The 19,171-nt window shown below is 38.9% G+C and overlaps 1 protein-coding gene across 1 annotated transcript in view; it reads right to left on the reverse strand.

The window, feature by feature from the left end:
* Positions 1–19,171, reverse strand: part of DCDC1 (doublecortin domain containing 1) — a 1,098,140-nt gene that overhangs the window by 152,725 nt on the left and 926,244 nt on the right. Inside the window, exons 28-29 of the mRNA XM_069223476.1 lie at positions 13,590–13,704; positions 3,233–3,403 (exon numbers count right to left, since the gene is read on the reverse strand). Coding sequence (XP_069079577.1) covers positions 3,233–3,403; positions 13,590–13,704 — 286 coding nt within the window. The remainder of the gene's footprint in view (positions 1–3,232; positions 3,404–13,589; positions 13,705–19,171) is intronic.

The following is a 19,171-nucleotide window of genomic DNA, read 5'->3' on the forward strand; positions in this document are numbered from 1 at the left end:
ACAATCTTATATTGTGTGGGGAGGCGATTTTAACATATACCTGTGTCCCAGCTCAACTAAGGGCTACTGCCCTCACGTCCCTGATGGTGAAGATGATTCATTACACTTCATACACAACAATTCAGGCAACTCGATGAATGAAGTTTTATTTAGACTTGACCTCATCCTATGCAACTGCCTCACTCAGTGTAGGCCACAATTAACGGTAGGCAAGCCAACACGACAATTGATTTCATTTTAATTTCCAATAACCTTTTTCCCTATGTACTTGATTACGACATTCAAGACACCATATTCAGCGACCATAATCCTCAAATCGTAGGCCTTACATTTCCCCAACATGTCTTTTTACATAGGGACACGGAAGAGATAGTAGAAAATATTGAATTGGGAGCAAGAAATGGTTACAACATCCGGTGGTCAGACATTGAACCTATAGGTTTTATGAACCGACTAGTGACCAATTATACCAACAAATTTAATATTTGCCTTGCAGATAACACGAGCCCACGAGACTGCATCGAGGCCTTCATGGTAATCACGGCTGGTATAAAACAGTCTCTTAAGGCAACTTTTAGTAAATCGAAAGCGAAAGAGGGCAAAGGTTGGTTCAATGCTGAATGCACACAAGCTCGTAAGAATTTAAAATGTCACTTACATTCACAAAACCCGGATAAACGCCTATTAAGTTCAAAGAGGAAGGAGTATAAAAATGCCATAAAGGAAAGAAAACAGAACTTAAAACATGAGGCATGGCAATTCCTCTACGATGCAAGCATCCGCAACGATAAAGTAAAATTCTGGAAAATTGTGAATTCCCCGCTCCTATGTGATGAAGAAATACCAAAAATTGAAGTTGCCATCACGGAAGAAGAGGGGGTTGCCTTTTTTCCTGCCATATACTCCTCAGAAAATTTGGCACTAGAAATAAATCACCCTAAACTAGACTCCTATGACCTCATTTTACCATTTACTCTAAACAAGGTCACTGACGCTATAAATGCAAGTAAAAGCGGAAAAGCGCCAGGCCCAGATGGAGTCCCAGTTGATATCTATAAATCTAATATTTCTCTCTGGGGTCCACTATTGACGCAGGTGCTACGCGCCTGCTGTTCAACTACTTTCATCTCGACCTGGGCTGAGTCTATAATCATTCCAATCTATAAAAAGGGAGATCGCCATAATCCCGCATGTTATCGTCCTATTTCACTGCTTGACACACTTGCAAAGATTGCGGGACGTATCATCTTAAATAGATTACAAGATTGGATGGAGGAAAATCATATCCTCTCTGATCTACAATACGGGTTTAGGGCTGGCAATGGGACAACGTAACAGGCTCTTAACTTAGAGATCATACTTGGTAAATATACAAGGGCCAAGCCCGGAGCATTATACCTCGCATTTGTCGATCTAACCTCTGCATTTGATTGTGTGGTGCATTCAAAATTGTGGCCCATCTTGCTGGACAAGGGGTCGATACCACCATAGTCCATTTTATCAGGGAATTGTACGCTGGTGCAAACGCCAAGGTCCGCTATGGGTGTCAAGGGGAATGCACCTCATCTTTCCCCATTGAACGAGGGGTGCGTCAAGGTTGCGTGTTAGCTCCCCTATTGTTCGCTTTGTATATTAACAGTCTAGAGGGGAGCCTTTCCGATACCTGTGGTGATCTTCCACGAGTAGGCTCTCAGAAGATCCCGGCCCTCTTGTATGCGGATGATGCCGTTCTGATGGCCTGCACCCCAGTTGCTTTGCAAAGATTAGTTACAACCTTTGATAACTGCATGGACGTCTTGGGCCTCAAAATTAATCACACTAAAACTTTTTCTATGACATATCCTAGATGCCGCACAAAGAATTGCCATGTAGATTTAAAAGGTGCAAAACTAGTCAACACAGGGACATTCCCGTATTTAGGCATTGTGTTCGATGATAAAGGTACATGGGTACAAGCCATAAAAGCGAGAAAATTGTTATTTACAAAAACCGTAATGGCGGTATAAAACTTCTCTAAAAGGGTGGGGAGAGTAATTCCCAAAGACATGGTGACTCTTTACAATGCGAAATGTGTCTCAGTAGCACAGTACGGGACTGGACTTTGGGGATATTGAGACTGCACTACATTACAGCTGATCGAAAACGCTCTCCTGAAAACCGTCCTAAGTGTCCCACAATCAACATCAACAGTAGTATGCCATTCAGAAATGGGAGTAACATACCTCACAGATCTCATTCGTGTTCAACCAATCCTACTCTGGCATAAAGTATGGACCTCAGATCCTGCGAGGTTGAACAGGGCTATCATAGTAGATACCCTAGCACTTACTTACTCGTCCAAAATTCTATGGCTAAATTATATAAAGCACTTTCTTATTAAAATAGGCCACCCTGAGCTGTTTTTTACCCCAGATGAATTGAAAGCAATTTCCAGGAAAGACCTGAAAATCACTTGCCTCACCCATCTGGCCGAATTGAGATGGGACGCGGAGGCAAATAAATATAGTGTCAGGAGAAACCATATGATACAGCAAACGAATGGCATGGAACCATACTTATGCAAAGTCACGAAGCCAAGACATCGTTTTTTCCTTACGCGCTTGAGACTAGAGTCCTTTCATCGCCTCGTTAGTTTCCCCCTGACCAATGACTGGTCTTTACAGTTGGAAAAATGTCCCTGTGATAATGTCTCCAATCAAAATACAATGCACACACTTTTCTTTTGCAAATATTATTCAACTTTTAGGAAAATGTTTGTGATACCACTTTTAAAATTAATGCATTTTAAACAATGTCGTCCAGCTTTCTTGTATCTTTTATCCCTTCCATCTATCATGGTTTGCAATGGATTAGCCCTGTTCCTGTGTTCAGTAATTAAGGCCAGAAAATGTCTTGAGGCAAATGGGTGAGACTTTCAAGTACTATATTTGAGGTATTTTTTGTTACTTCTTTTAATCAAATTGCTTATTAATTTTTACTTCTTTTTTAAATTTTTAACCTGTTTATATTTATATTCATATTCATACGTATTTTATTCTCTGCATCCTTCCTCCTTCTTTTTCTGAAAATAGTTTTTTATGTATAATGACTTTTATGATTGCAAAAAACAATTGAATAAAGTTTCTTTGATGATGAACTGCCAACAGCCAGTTTTTTTTATGGTGGTACTTGCTTTTCTCTTTTTTTCCCCCAAGTTAATCTCATTAAAATAGTACAGAATTTTAATACTTACTGGCTGGTTGATCTCCTCGGTTCCTGTAACTGAGGCGGTGCAAATGGCTGCCTGATTTGCGGCTGTGATTTCCCAGTCCAAGATTGTGCTACAGAATGCACCCATTCCTTTGATGTTTTCCACATAATCCCACTTCTGATTGGCATGGCCATTAAGGCAATATTTGTATTTCTGAAACAGTATACAGAGACAATAACATTTTCTGCGTATCATGCTGAATAGCCTCACAAAATGTAGTACAGTCTTGTTCGTACAATCAAATATAACAATATACAAATCTTGTAATTCTGGTGGTCAAGTGACGCTGGAGACATGTTTTCTATTGAGATCCTGGTACACAATTGAAAAACATCAAATTGGAGGCATACTTTGCAATGAAAAGAAAAATACTGGTGCTGGTTCAACAAACTTTTTTTGCACACAAAATAGGAAGCCAAAAAAGGTAGAAAAAACATGATTCTTAATTGTGGAATTCTCATGGAGCCTGACACAGCAACAACTTGAAACAGTCTACACAAATCCGAGAAACCATAAGGAAGCCATTCCCCAAAAAGTGTGAAAATATATTTTAGGAGGCAGTGTGAGGGCACTGGCTATTATACACTAGTAGGAAACAAGTCTAGGGGCCACATGTACAAACATCCAGTTTTGCGACTCGCAGAATGCGAGTCGCAAAACCGGATGTACAACAGTGTACTTAACACTGAGTGCAATTCCCAATTGGGTTGCAAATTACCTACCTCATGAATATTCATGAGGTAGGTCGCAATTTGAGACCCCATTGGGAATGGCCGCCCTCACAGGGATGGTGGCCTGCTGGAGACAGCAGAGCACCATGTCTGTGACTGCTTTTAAATAAAGCAGTTTTTTATTTTTTAAGTGCAGCCCGTTTTCCTTAAAGGAAAACGAGATGCATTTCAAAATCAAAAATTAAACGTTTTCTTATAATTTTTTCAGAGCAGGCAGTGGTCCCTGCGACCACTGCCTGCTCTGAAAAAATATTTTTGTTGTCATTCACAAAGGGGAAGGGGTCCCATAGGGACCCCTTCCCGTTTGCGAATGGGTTAGCACCAGTTTGAAACTGGGTCTAACTGTGATTGTTTTGCGACTGCATTCGCGGTCACAAAACAATCATACATACAATTTGGATTTGGTATTAAGAAGGGATGCCCTTGTCACACCCCTTCCTAATACCGAATCGCAAAACCCAAGCTGCCATTTTTGGTAACAAGTTACCGAATCGCAGTTTGGGCTTTGTACATCCCAAAAAGCATTTTTCTGTGAATCGGCCCCTTTGCGACTTAAAAAATGCTTCGTACATCTGGCCCTAGATTCTTTCAATAAATAAGTGGTTGACATGTAAGTGCTAATGTAGATGTCTTAATTAGAATTTTTAATGAATGTTTATGTATTTTGAATAATGATATATGTAGAAAAATGAATAACTTAGAAAAATGATGTGCACGTTTGAAATTGTGACCTCGGAGGTTGGCCACCAATGTTCACGAAATGTACTAAAATATAATTAATCTTCCTGAAATATTGAAAATGTATTAGATTAATGTAGTAATATGTCATACTAAAGGATTTGAATTATATTATTGCTTAATAATTGTAGGCCTTAACTTAGCAAGTGTCTTGGCCTAGTTTTGCCAGGCCTCATGCAGAAACTGTATTTCTTAGTGTTTAATGAAAAATGCTGACAGAGTGAACTAACTGTGAAATGCTCATTGTTTTAATAAAATGCTTTGCACAAGCTCTCTATGGGAAGCGACTGACAGGAGATGATGTCTCTAGCAATGTATCTAATAGTGTGTAATATGCCTGAGATGTACTATCCCACGACACAAACAATTAAGACACTGACTGGAGAGGAAGAAGCAACAATTTTGATACCTGACGAACCGCATGATGAGAACATCGTAAAGTGAACCAATCATCAACATGTGAACTGTGAAATATTAGAATTTTGAGATTTGGTAAAGGGACTTTGTTGGGTAGAGTAATAATGTAGGATAAATTGACCAATTAGAAATTGAAGGATGGTTTGGGGAACTTTCGTATAACAACGTGACAGAGAGAAAGGACTTCAGATCTTACCCCGTTATGAACTGCGATATTGAGAAGAAGGGATTTGGGATTATGTCACTGGGCTCATACTCTCTGACTGAAAGCCTGATGTGTTGCTGATCGACTGATGACCTGAGGACGAAGACTAATTCTGCTTGCTGATCCATACCATGGATAGGGCGAAATGACAATGACTGAATTGCATTTTTATGCCTTTCCCTTCTAGGTACCAACTGCGCTGACTTAATACTTTTCTTTAAGTAAATGTTTTCCAAAATTGTGTTCTAAATTGTTTTACGTGAAGCCCCACATGCTGATGCAAATTGGAGTTAGTTGAGGTTACTTCCATGATGACTGACAAATTACAAGACAAAGGGATGACGAACTATCTTGCTGAACTTGATGGATGGCATAATTTCACTGAATTGGGCTTTCTTAATGTCTTGTGTTGATGCCTTAGAATGTCTTTTGATTCAAGCTTTAATTAGATCACGCCTTCTGTGACTTGCAGATTAACAAGCATGAGAAATTGCTTGATTAAAGGTGATGATTAAAATTCATGACTTAGTATTGTTAACGAATAGGGAATAAACTAAACTTATAATCAGGGTGTGGTTATTAATGACTGAAAAGTCATGGTGTGTTACAATTACTGACTCTTTTGATTGTTGCATTGACTAATGGTTATTGACTATTGTTCATTGTTTTCTGATTCTGTGTCAGAACAATGGTAAGAACATCCTAATCGAATCAAAAGGTTCATCGACCTATATGCGTCCTCTTGTAAATTTACTTTTTAAGGACCAATGCGCCAACATAAGCGAAAGTAATGAGGAACACAGAACTTGAGGTATCAGCATACTCTCTGCACTCTAGGTTTCCCACGTCCATGCATGAGTAGTTCATCCAGTTCATCATTTTTCGGTGCATTCTGCAAGTTGTAGTCCCGATTTTATAAAGAGATCAACAGGACTACAAATCTCAAATTACAAAGACTGAACAGATAAAGTTACTCATGCATGCCACTGGAAAACATGAGTGCTATGCAGTCAAAAAAGCATCACCCTGACTGAAAGATCAGGAAAGGAGAGTAACACTAACTTACTCATTGAAATTTGAGTAGGACAAGTGAAACCGTAAATTAAGAACTTGATTAGACAGACCTTCCCAGAATCTCAACATTTTGATCACTTTGAAAATATCCACAGGTTTTCTCCATCCCAGACCCTTGTTTGTGAATAGTCCAACTGCCACTATTACCAGAGTCCTGCAGTGCCAAATTAATCATGCTTTTTTGTGACCAAGAACAAGGCACAATAAAAACAATCTACCTACTCCTCAAACGTTTCCCGGGCATTTCAATGTCTTGTTTTGTTAAGAAAGCAGATCGATCAATAGCAATTACATAAGTGAAGTCCATTCAAAGGAAAGTGCAAAATCATGTTATACTACAAGGTCCATTTTTCTACAATGCAGTATTTGCACAAAGAAAGATAACTCTAAAGAAACATAACTATGGAAACCACACTACAGCAAATAAGATGTAGTTACCCTCTCCCTGTCAGACCAGGTTAGAAAGAGGGAAAGACACACCGATATGATTTTTAGGATGGTCCTGAATTGTTCGCCAACAAATTTGGATTAACGGTGTTCTGGGCACTGAGGGCCTCATTATGAGTTTGGCTGGCGGCAAATGCTGATGCATTGCCGCCGTTACACCTCTCGGAACCACCGCATTGCCTCTTGGCACATAGCTGCTGCTGCCCAGGACAAAGACTTTGTAGCACCAACTGCACTGCTCAGAACCAATGCATTGCCTTCATCCTTGACGCCCTACCTTTGCATCGCCTGGGTCTGTGCCTCAGCAACAACTCATCACCTTTGCAAATGAAGCCCGATGCTGCACCACTGCTCAAGGATTGATGACTGCCCAGCCCGACAACGACACATCCACTGACTGTGCAGAACAGAACCAATGCATTGCCTTTGCATCGTCTCCTCTGTTTCTCGCATCCGGTATTCTGTTTTTAGAGTAGCTGTAAGCCCTACCATGACTGTGGATTGTTTGCTAGGGAATGACCTAGAGCACACTGCCTGGAAGGAAGTGGCGCTCAGGTCACAGCTGGATATGTTGGGGGTACCTGAGTGGGCTTTTGCTACCACCAGGTTCATGGCTGCCCAGAGAGGGAGTCAAACTTCCACACGAGGTACTGTCTCAGTGGGGCAATGTTGATCCCTGTAGCCTGCCCGAGGTCCATCGCGGGTGGCCTGAACTTTTGGATTTACCCTGGCCTAATGAAACCAGATAGTCTCGGTTGTAGCTTTAAGTTTCTAACACTACAATGGCAGGTATTCTTTAAAAGTTCATATCTTAACTTCTACTGATTGGATTTTTGTCTTGTTGGCTTTGTTTTTTTCATTAAATCAGGATCTATTTTTTCAACCTGGTAAGGATTATTTTTGTGTGGTGTTTTACTGTCTTACTGTCTAAGTGTTGCATAATTACTTTACAAATTGCCTCTTAAGTTAAATCTGCCTGCTTTGTGGCAAGCTGCCAAAGGGTGAGCACAGGATAATTTATTTCGTGTAACTGACTTACCCTTACTAAGATCGTGATCCCTACTTGGACAGGGTGCATACGTCTTCCAATAAGAGACCTAATTTCTATCAAGTGCTTTCAAAGTAAACTCTTCTGTTTTAGGGGATTCATTTGTTCTGGCTTCCCATCACAACACACTCCCTTATGTGATAAGGATAACTGAGAGAGGTGGCTGACTTCCCTTAAACCAAATGCTTCTACATTTCTGCGGGCTTGAGTCTTCCATTGTTCCTTTAGTGAACTCTCCCCTGAGATGAGAATGACTGTGAGGGAAATTCTTCAGTTAGTCTACACTGAACATCCCCATATGCCAAGGATAGCTTTTAGGTTATCTATTGCCCCTCCTTAGAGTAACCCTAATAAGTCCTATCAGATAAAACTGTGTTCCATCCTCTTCTTCCGTGTATTCTCCCCTATTTCGACAATGGCCTGATGATACCTGAGCCCTCCAGGCAGGGATGGCACAGTGACACTGTTTCTATGTGGCTCTATTAAACTGAAGTCTTTGTGCATGAAATTGTCAGTATCTTCTGGTCCTCCTAGAAGACCACAGAAGATGCTTGGCTGGTAGGAGATGCAGGGTGCTTCATGGGCCTGTGCTTCCAGGAGGCAGGGCCTTCTGTTCCACTGCCAAGCAGGCTTCCTTGCCTTGAATATACCATATGTAAGTGGAGGCAGCCCATGTCAGTTGACTTGCTCTTCCAGTTTTTGTTTTTGTCTTGAGCTTAACCAGTAACCCAGTGTCTAATATGTGTCCGTGGAAACTCCTGTGCGTTTTCCGTAAGGGGATGTCTAAAGGCTGGTCTTTTGCACTGGAGCTTGCCAACCTCTCTATCGACTTCTCTAGGAAAGAATGAATCGACTGTAGTGGCAACCTGTACTAGGACATCAATGGCTTACTGACAAGATTTCTATGGTCCGGAGAGAACCTGCAGTGCAACTTGCATTGTTTCACAATTAGGTAAATATCAGCACCTAAGTCCCTAAGGCATCTTTAGTAAATAACATTTTTTGTGGATCTTCATCAAACAGTAAAGTGGTGCCTTTTATACAGAGATTAAAAATAAACCCATCGATAGAAATAGTTACTGAACTACATGCACATGCCAGTGTGTTGAGAGACAGTTTACCTTATGGACAAATACTATTTGTCTGAATTGTAATATGCAGCAAGGTTATTTTATGGATGCAATTATTTTGCATGAAAACCCATTTAATGGGGTTACCCTAAAAACCTAATGAAACATACGCTGAAGAGAAGATGGCATACTCCACAAGAAAGTCTTCTAGTCCACAGGAGGCATGCTTGCTTGGATTACTATATCGGGACTAAAAAACAATGAAATAACAAAAATCATACAATCAATCTGGCATTCTGTTGACCCCTTGGAATTGGAACAGCCAGTGTTTGCGTTCAACAGAGAAAAGAACTTGAAGTACTGTCAATAGAGTATTACAGACCTACATCAGCTTAAAATATACCATGCTCACTATGCGGTTAACTGCAGCTAAAAGGACATCACTGCTGTGGTTCATCTGCAGCATGTGAATGCTTTTATGGAAATTAGCCTGTCGGCAAAGAGTCAAATTCCTGAATGACTTCTTAAAGTGCAGGACAAAAAGCTTAGGATCATCTGTCTTTGCACAACGCTATCAATGTGTAAAGTGTAGAACATTAAATTGTCCCCTAATGACTCACTTTGAGTCCACGAAAGGCTTCTCTGAACAGGGCATATGGACAATCGTAACCGCCATAAATGTTACAGAAGGGGCAGCTACATTGAAATGAAAAAAACGCAATTGACCTAAGTGTTTGATATGGCCCATTTTGTACTAAATTACACAGAATACATATACAGCTAAATGAGTTGTCTTCCTCATTGCGTCCCGAACAGGTTACTACTACTGCCTGAAACATGCCTCTTTGGCTCAACGTTTTATTTTTCTGTGCACCTCTTCAAAATACATGCACCCACATTCAGAGTGCTTTTAACCCTCTCAAATATGGCTCACAGAACATGACACTTTATCGTCACACACTACATTCTTGTTGTGGTATGGTGGAGCCTACCAACCTGTATGAGCAATTGGTATCGCCTGTTCCTTCTAAACTTGCACCATTTTATTATCAGTGAGTACCTCCTTGTAGTTTAACCACAGTCTTGAGAACTCCATTATCAGCCATGGTGAGCATGAGGTGTGTCTTTGAATCACAATAGATCATTGAATACTAAATAGAAAAGTGACGATTTTGCTGGGTTATTTAGATCAAGGTGAAATGCCCGATCACCACACACACAAGACAGACAGTAGGCATAGTTCTTAAACAAAACAATTTAAATAGATAAAAGCAAAGTTTGCTGTCTACGGTCTCATTAGGTTTAAGGCCATTTCTTAGCATGAATAAATAAGCATTGGCAAAGTCAATAGGTCTCGGCAATTGCCGTGCTCCGAGCTTCTGGCGGTGTCAATGTGAATGTTTTTAGCCTTGTGTTTCTGAGGTTGCAGCTGTGTCACGTGTGCCTGTGTTTAAAATGTGTGTTATTACTTTTAGGGGGTGCCTATGGCTGTGTGTTATGTGTGCATGTTTGTGGGAGCAATTGCTCTGCTCAGTACATTGTCGCACTGCATCCGTTAAGCAAGTAAAAGTAGATGGCACTTAGGGAGCATTTTAAATGAAGAAAATCCACTGGCTTCGCTAGCTTTTTCTCATATGAACAGCTGATAATGGATCTGCACACCCACAGCAAGTCGAGCACGCAGATATTTGAAGCATTCTCTTGTGTAAAGGAACCGTTTAGCACTCTCTCGGAGAAGAGTTTCATATAAACACGAGTAGTTTTCATGTGCACACGCACGCTTCAAATTGAACTTGCACTTTCACAACAGCTCGCCTCTGTGTGCACAGAAGTGCATTCACAAGCGCTCAGAAGTGCACTTCCGCTCTCTGTGCTTTATCCTTCATTTGCCATCGGATTACACAGGTTGAGCCCAGCTGTAGTTTTCGAAGACATTTCTTGAAAACAGACTATTTTCACAAGAGTTCACAGCAGGGCGATAGATGTCGTGTCTGGATGAAGAGTAATGCTATTAACCTAACCACAGAGTGACCTTTCATAGCGGTGCCTGGGGAGGGGGTTAATGAATGCACCTTTCTGTGATAGCATGGTATGTGACAGAAACAATGCTGTCTGTCTGTAAAGCTCTCCTAGTGAAAAATCTAACTCAGAGACCTTAAGTATCAATGAAATGTATAGTCTACCCATGTAAAATAAAGTTTACTTCTCGGTAATCGAATGAACAGTTGAAATCAATAGGCAAAGTGCACTACTGAACTACTGTGAAAGCCAAACTTTGCAAACAAGCACATAGAACCTTCAGATTTTGGGCTAGAGAAGTAGGACTGGAAAGAGACACCTACAGAGCCAAAGAATGTTCAGGCACAATTTCAATTAAAAAATATCGAGTTACAGAAATATTGAGTTTTTAATATTGGGACGCAGAACTATCGTGTGCAAAAGTATCGCTAACAGGAATTTTGAGTTTTAAGTTTCTTTATGTGTTTAAATTACATTTTAATTGTCTATGTTTTATATTGTTTGTGTAATTGTAGTTACTGTTTCTAAATATAGGTTGCAATTTCAAGTTATTTATATTTTTAATTTAATTGTAAAATAGTAATTCATAGTTTTTTAGCAGGTTGTGAGGTTTGTAAGGGGTACAGGGTGAGAAGTTAATGATGTATAAACAATTTATATTTTTTTAATTAATAGCAATTATTTTTTTATTATTATGTGTGTAAATTGTGCAAATACAATTGATTTGTCACATTTTAGGTGTGGTTTGTTGGGTTTGTAGGGGTAAAGGTTGGGAAGTTAATTAAATAATAATTGAGTAATTAATAATAATTAATACTTTATTAATTAAGTCATTGTTAATTATTTATGTAAATAGCTTCATTATTATAATTTTAAAATTTAAATTTTATAACTGTATATTTATAATTTATATTTTAGGTGAGGGTTGCTGCATGTTTAGGAACATAGGTTTGGAAGTTCATTAAATTAATTATTTATACATTGTTAATTAAATGGTAATTAATTATATAAATTGTGTAAATATTATAATTATTTTAATTTACATTTTGGGTGCAGGTTGTTGGATTTGTAGGGATATTCGGTGGGAAGTTAAAGTATAATTATTAATTATACATTATTTATTTACTATTAATTAATAAATTGTTAATTTATTGTTGAAATTGTGTAACTATTATATATTTCTTAATTTAGATATATGTTTGATGTAAGACTATAGTGAAGGAGGGTAATGAAATAATTATGAAATAAAACTTTTTTCTTATAGTAATTATTTTAAAAAATAATTATTTTGATTGTTTAATTATTTTTAATATATTCAGTTTTATGTTAATACTTTTACAATTTTATGAAATTAGTACTTGTATTCAAATAAGGCATGTGTTTAAAGTGAAGTACTTTCCCTACTGTTGCACATCCTGGAGTGGGAACAGCACTTTTTACCCCTCCTTAGTCTAATACTTTCCATACTGTTGTACTGACTGGAGTAGGAATAGTACATTTTGCCCCTCCTGAGTCCAACGCGTTCTCTACTGTTGCACAAAGTGGAATCGGAATATTATATGTATTATTCCTATAAATTCATAGGTTTTTTATATTGTTTACAATTATATTATTATTATGTCTTTGTGTATTTTAAGTTATTTTTTAAAATTAGTAACGTGTGTTATATATAATGTTTTTCAGCAAAATATATATATTTTTATATTTTTTACTGTTTTATGTGTAATTAAATTGGTGTTTTTTAAATGTTCTACATTATTTGTTACAGTTTTTAATATATATATATACTTATATATTATTAAATGTAATAAATGTATTGAATTAGTATTAAATAAAAATTATTTTAATAATAGTTTTACATTATACATGTGTAAATAAACATACAAATACATATAGATGTGTGTGTTTAAAAATATTTAATTTACATTATGTTGCTGTTACTTGTTACTATTTTTATTGTTTACTATTTTTAAGTATATATATTTTTTAAAAAACAATATTTTTGACTTTTTTATATTAGTGTAAAAAATGTTTTTTAAATATTTTTGTATTTACAATTATAAGTAAAGGAAAATTATATTTGTGTGCATATTTTTGACACTGAATTGAGCCAAAGCAAATCCATTGCTCAGTGAGGCTGATAGATAGATAGATAGATAGATAGATAGATAGATAGATAGATAGATAGATAGACAGATAGACTCCACATCAGTTTACAACCCATCCATCTAACTAATGCTGATATGAAGGGCTCAAACACACACTGTGCGGCCATTATGACACCTGCAGCAGACCAGAAACCCTCTGTAATCAAAAGTGAAGACACCAAACCCACCAACAAACCACAACTACACTATATCAAAATAAAAGCATGGTGGGTAGTTATTGTTGAGAAGTTACTAGGAGGTTGCATTGTTCTTTTTAATAAACACGGCATGATAAAACTATTGCCCCTTCGAACATTTCCACATATTCCATCTTAAATTGAAATTCATATCAACAGATGGCAAAATACTTAACACTCTATAGAACTTGTTTGCAGAAGGTATTGGATGATAATACATCCAGTCCACGTCCATAAAATTCTCACCTGCAGAATGATCGGGCATCCGGCAATTTCAGCTGCATCGACTTCTGCTCCAGAATAGACTTTTGGCATCGACACAGCAAGCACGAGGCTTGGATTGCTCATTAGATGAAATGTTCTAAAGAGAGAAGTTAACTTTTAAATTTTGTCACCTGATGTATTTACGATCATTTTGAAGCACTCCATACTTGTAACCAATTGTTGCATGTTACTATATCCGAAACTATTTAAAAAATGTTGTCTTATGTACTCTTTAGACCATAGCTCAGCTTCTGTTTTTTTTTTTTAAATATAAACGTTATCAATTTAATTAAGTAAAGAAACACTGGCAAAGAAATTAGGATTGGCCTTAGCAAGCTGATAACAGAGGATATTTTTTTAATTAATTTGCCTCACAAATAAAAGCAAGGAACTAAATAAGAAACATGCTGCAATCTAAACATGGTAGCACTATTATTGCTATTAAAATGTAAATTTAATACAAAATTAACCATTGCATATAATTTTAAAAGAACAATACAAGTGTTCTCTAGGGTGCAAACTTATTTAGGATACTTAAAACTAAATAAGTTTTCCACAAACACTTTTTAGTTTTAATGCACTGCACAGGGAATTGTAATTCTTACTGGTGCAAAGAAAAGGTAAGTTAACCTAAGACATAGTTAAATACAAAAGAAAGACTACAAAAAATAGGAAGTTAAAAAAATAGGAACAAAACAGTGTTTCAAAGTAAAGTATTGGAAAAACATGCCTGGTTCTGAAGTTAGGAGGATGAACACATAATCAGGAAAAATGTCTCATTCAGTTAAATAATGCCAGCGGTTAAAGTAGGCTCATCTACCGCCCCATGCTGTAGGCTTTGGAGAGCAGAAGCAAAATGTCATCAATTAAACACACAAACAATTAAGGAGGGCTGACCCAGAGCCCATCTGCGTAGTTTGTCTTTTGATTTAAACTATGACTTTTTGATTACATATGGATACATCTCGCTCTATGCCAGCTCTGGCAAAGTGACAAATGTGTTTGGTTTCCACTGAAGGTTTACCTATCACATCTAGAAAATGAGAACGTGTTATCTGTTGTGACCATGAGTTTAAATGGGAACCTAGCTTCCTGTTCCTGATGGCCTGTCATCGTAAAGGTTACATTTTATGGTGCGGGAGTTCACCAAAAAATAATTTCGAACCTCTCAACGAGTGCACAAAGAAAGGATACAAATACCCAGTCATAATAGATGTTGCCCTAGATGTTTTCACTACTAACAGAATCTAAATACTTTTCATTTTGTGAAGTTAATCCTTTTTAGGTCTGTACCTCAAATTAACTGGGGGATGATAAACTAAGATCCTTATGCTGAGATTTGTCCACTTCCTCAGACCAAAATCTCCGATGAACACAAAATAGCTGTAGTCCTATCAAGATTGGATTACTGGAGTACCTTTTTTGCCACCCTACAAACATCACAAATGCAAAAACTTTGAAAAATCAGTATCAGATTGCTAGATTGTGCTTAAACCTAAAGAGAGAATAGCACATCATACGGAGTGTGTCATCCCTCCGCTAAACTAGCACTGGAAATGGCTCACTTCAAATTTGTATGTACAGTGCGCTAGGCCCCATCCATCTGCAAAGTCTAGCCTCCAGCTACATTACAACAGGATTCTTAATCAACCTAACTACCAGTCTAGCTACCCCAAGTACATGAAAAATCTAAAAACCTACAGTTCCAAAAAGCCTTTAGCAATCCCATATCAGATTGTCACCTCTCATAGTTACAGCTGGCTGCCGACCTCTGATTGTTACGGTATTTAGGCAATTAAAGGCAATTGTCTTTCCAGGGTCTATCCCAAGGATGTTGGATGATGTAGTAATCTAGGAAACAGGCATGTTTTAAACCGACTTCTGAAGTGTAAATGCTCCTGGATGCTTCAAATGTTGGCTGGTAGCGAGTTTCAGAGCTTGGCGGCTTGTATTGCAGAAGTGGTGTCGCCAGTTAATGTCTAATGGGAATGGGTTATGATGATAAGTGGTGCTAGACTGGAGCGCAGTGTCCTATTTTGTTTGTTTTGCTTAAATTTAGCTTGTAGGTATAGTGATTGTTTTTATTGGGAGGTTCTGTGGACAATGCAGAGTGACTTGAACATTTTCCTTCTAGCAATAGGTAGCCAGTGAACTAATTGCAGGACTGGAGTCATGCATTCTCTTGGGTGGAGAATAAGTCTTACATTAGCATTTTAGATGAGTTGTATTTTGGCTATGATGAATGCCAATGCGCCATGATACAGGCTGTTGGCATGGTCAAGCTTGGAGATTACAAGTGTAGCTTTCAGTTTCTGTTATCCAAGGTATTGGAAGACGAAACACAGTGTTTACATTGTGTCATTGTTAACAGGGGTGTGCGAAACTCGCATAATTTGCTGTTGCATAATTACAGGAAATTACTGTAAAAGTATGCATAATTAATTACACATATTTAGGCAAAGTGCATCTTGCACTCAAAAATTACTAAACCTCAACTCAAAAATGTAATTTTGAGTTGATTTCTGGTTGTTTACATTCAAAACACTGCCTCTCAATGGATTTGCAGTTTCATGCTAAAAAATTGTTTGAAAAATCTGCTCTGGCAAAAAAATCTAACTAAAATGTTAGTTGAGCTCCTGTCTTAAAAAACTGCTGCTCACTTTCAAAACACCGCTGCTCTTTTTTAGATTTGTAGTTTTGCGCTTAAAAATTACCCAAATTATTTGCTTATGTAACAAATCTACCTGCAATGTTTTTTGACAACTTGTGTTAAAGGAATTGTCACTACTGCTCAAAAATTTCCTGACCTTTTCATCTTGCATAACAATTTCTCTCCAAATGGAAGTCTCATTATGTGACATGGCGTAATGGCATAATTTCAGTACTTTTGTGTAAATCTCGTTATGCTAAATTACCAAAATTACACCAATTACGCAGGCATAACTAAAATTCCGCCCAGGTCAAGTTGTTAATGTGGGATCAAGGTTAGGTCTGAATCCATGGTTACCCCTAGATTTCTTTTTATGTTGCTTAAGGGGCCTTGAAATCCTTGGGCCATACAGTGTTTTGCAAATGTTTTGCATTTTACAGGTTATGATCTTTGAGGTGTTGAGTGTTAGATGGTTATTCATAATCTATGTGTTTATGGTGTAAAGGCAGTCATCAAGTTTTGAATTGTAGAAGACTTCTGAGCCATCCATTTTTAGAATGACTTAAGTGTCATCTTTATAGTTGTAACAGGTGAGGTGGAATTAGGTTTAGACAGGGGGTTACGCAGAAGTTGAATAATTGAGAGGATATGATGGACCCTTGATGGATGCCTAAGTGTTGGTGTGAGGAAGTGATGTGAAAGGTGGTAAGTAAACTACACTTTGGGCCTCATTACGAGTTTAGTGGTCAGACCACCAAACCCCTATGTTGGCAGTCCTGTAAAGACCACCATGACAGTGGTCTTTAAGAGCCCCCTTTTACAAGTTACACAAGCAGGACCGCCAAGCAAAAAAAGCCGACCAGCTGCAGCGCTGCTGCCTGGAAATTGGCGGTCTGACCTCCAGTGTCATCAGCGCCATGGCCAACCACTGAGCACATTACAATCACACAGACGCCATGACAGTCCCTTCATGGAGGTCAGCCAGTGGCAGCCAGGACCACGCCGGTTCACGGTTAGCAAAGTAACAGACAACTGCACATTGGATTAATTAAAAAACACAGCTTATACCAGTGCTCCAGTGGACACACTTGCAAAGCACACTATAAAACATACCCCTTCATAGACCACAATCCTTTGGAGTTACACAGCAAGCCAAAGAAGCATAGATTAGGAAACCTTTTTTCCACCATCCCATTAAACTGCCTGCACAGACTTTTGTACATTTACATCCTATTGCACTTCCCCTGTTAAGTAAGTCTCAGTCATCCTTAATTTGTTTTTGGTGGATGAAATCATAAGAGTAGAGCCACAGTTCTTTGGAGCACAAGTCCAGCACACTACTCTCAGGAGGAAAATAGACATGTGGGACAGGATCGTCAACAGAGTAAATGTTATAGGTACCACTCTTCGCACAAAGGAGGACATTAGGAAGAGGTGGAGCGACCTCAGGGACAAGGTCCGTTCCCTGGGGTCCAGGCACCAGCTGCAGGCCAAGAAGACTGGTGGTGGCCCTCCCAGTGCCCCATTAATACTCTTACGCTGGGAGGACAAAGTCTTGGCCGTCCTGCATCCTGAGGGATTGACAGGAACATCTGGGGGAGTAGAGTCTGGTAAGTTACAGCATAAAACATGCCTCACAAATGCAATGTCATGCATGCTCACAGCTCACCTTTACCCACTGTCTTGTTCATGTACCTCACCAACATTCAGTACCCAGATTATCTGAGTTTAAATACTGTCATTGTGTATCATTGGACACAACATCACAGTTACCAAGGCCATCACATGCCATATGTCCAAATGGGGCCTGGAAATCTCACAATATCACATTCAAGGATCTATTGTATGTCCCAAAATGACAATGTATGGTCAAACATAAATGCAGCCTGCACACAGATATGTACAACACAACAGTTGTCAAGTACTGGTGAGTAGTCAGAGTGACATGACTGCAACTCCCAAGAGGCACTGTTTCTGCAACTCCAACCACCAGCCCAGTGCTCTCTTGTCCAAAGACCCCTGTTTGTTAACTCACAAATGAAGTTTACTCACCTAGGGCGGGGGGTAACATTGGTCAAGAGTGTAGACGACAGAGTGGCGTGGCTACAAAGCATGGCAGGCCCTGTTTCAGTAATTCCAGCCACCAGCACAGTGGTCACATGCCCCAATACATCTGTTTGTCAACCCTCAAATGAAGTTTACTCACCTGGGGGACAACATGTGTCTAGTGTGTACAGTACAGGGATTGACCTGACTGCAACTCCCAGGAGGCCTTGTTTCTGTACCTCCAACCACAAGCACAGTGTTCTCTTTCCAAAGACACCTGTTTGTTGACTCACAAATGAAGTTCACGCACCTACGGGGATAACATTTGTCTAGTGTGTGTAGGACAGGGAGTGACCAGAATGCAACTCCCAGGAGCGCTGTTTCTGTAACGTCAACCACCAGCACAGTGTTCTCATGTCCAAAGACCCCTGTTTGTCAACTCCCAAATGACGTTTACTCAACTGGGGTATAGCATTGGTCAAGTGTGTGTAGTACAGAGAGTGACCTTTCTACAAAGCACGATAGACCCTGTTCCAGTAACTCCAACTACCAGTACAGTGGTCCCATGCCCCAGTACATCTGTTTTTCAACTCTCAAATGAAGTTTACTCACATTGGGGGATAACATTTGCCTAGTGTTTTCAGTACAGGGATTGACCTGATTGCAACTCCCAGCAGGCCCCAGTCAAGCAACTCAGTACACCAGCACAGTATTCTCTTGTCCAAAAATCCCTGTTAGACAACTCACAGATGATGTGTACTCTCCTGGGAGTGATCAAGCACAGATCATGCTCAAATCAGAGACATGTCTGTCTACCTAGCTCAATCTTGACTTGCTAACCCAAGATGAAACTATTCAGGACAAGAAG

The sequence above is a fragment of the Pleurodeles waltl genome, chromosome 3_1 (genome assembly GCF_031143425.1).
Source record: "Pleurodeles waltl isolate 20211129_DDA chromosome 3_1, aPleWal1.hap1.20221129, whole genome shotgun sequence".
NCBI classification, from domain to species: Eukaryota; Metazoa; Chordata; class Amphibia; order Caudata; family Salamandridae; genus Pleurodeles; species Pleurodeles waltl.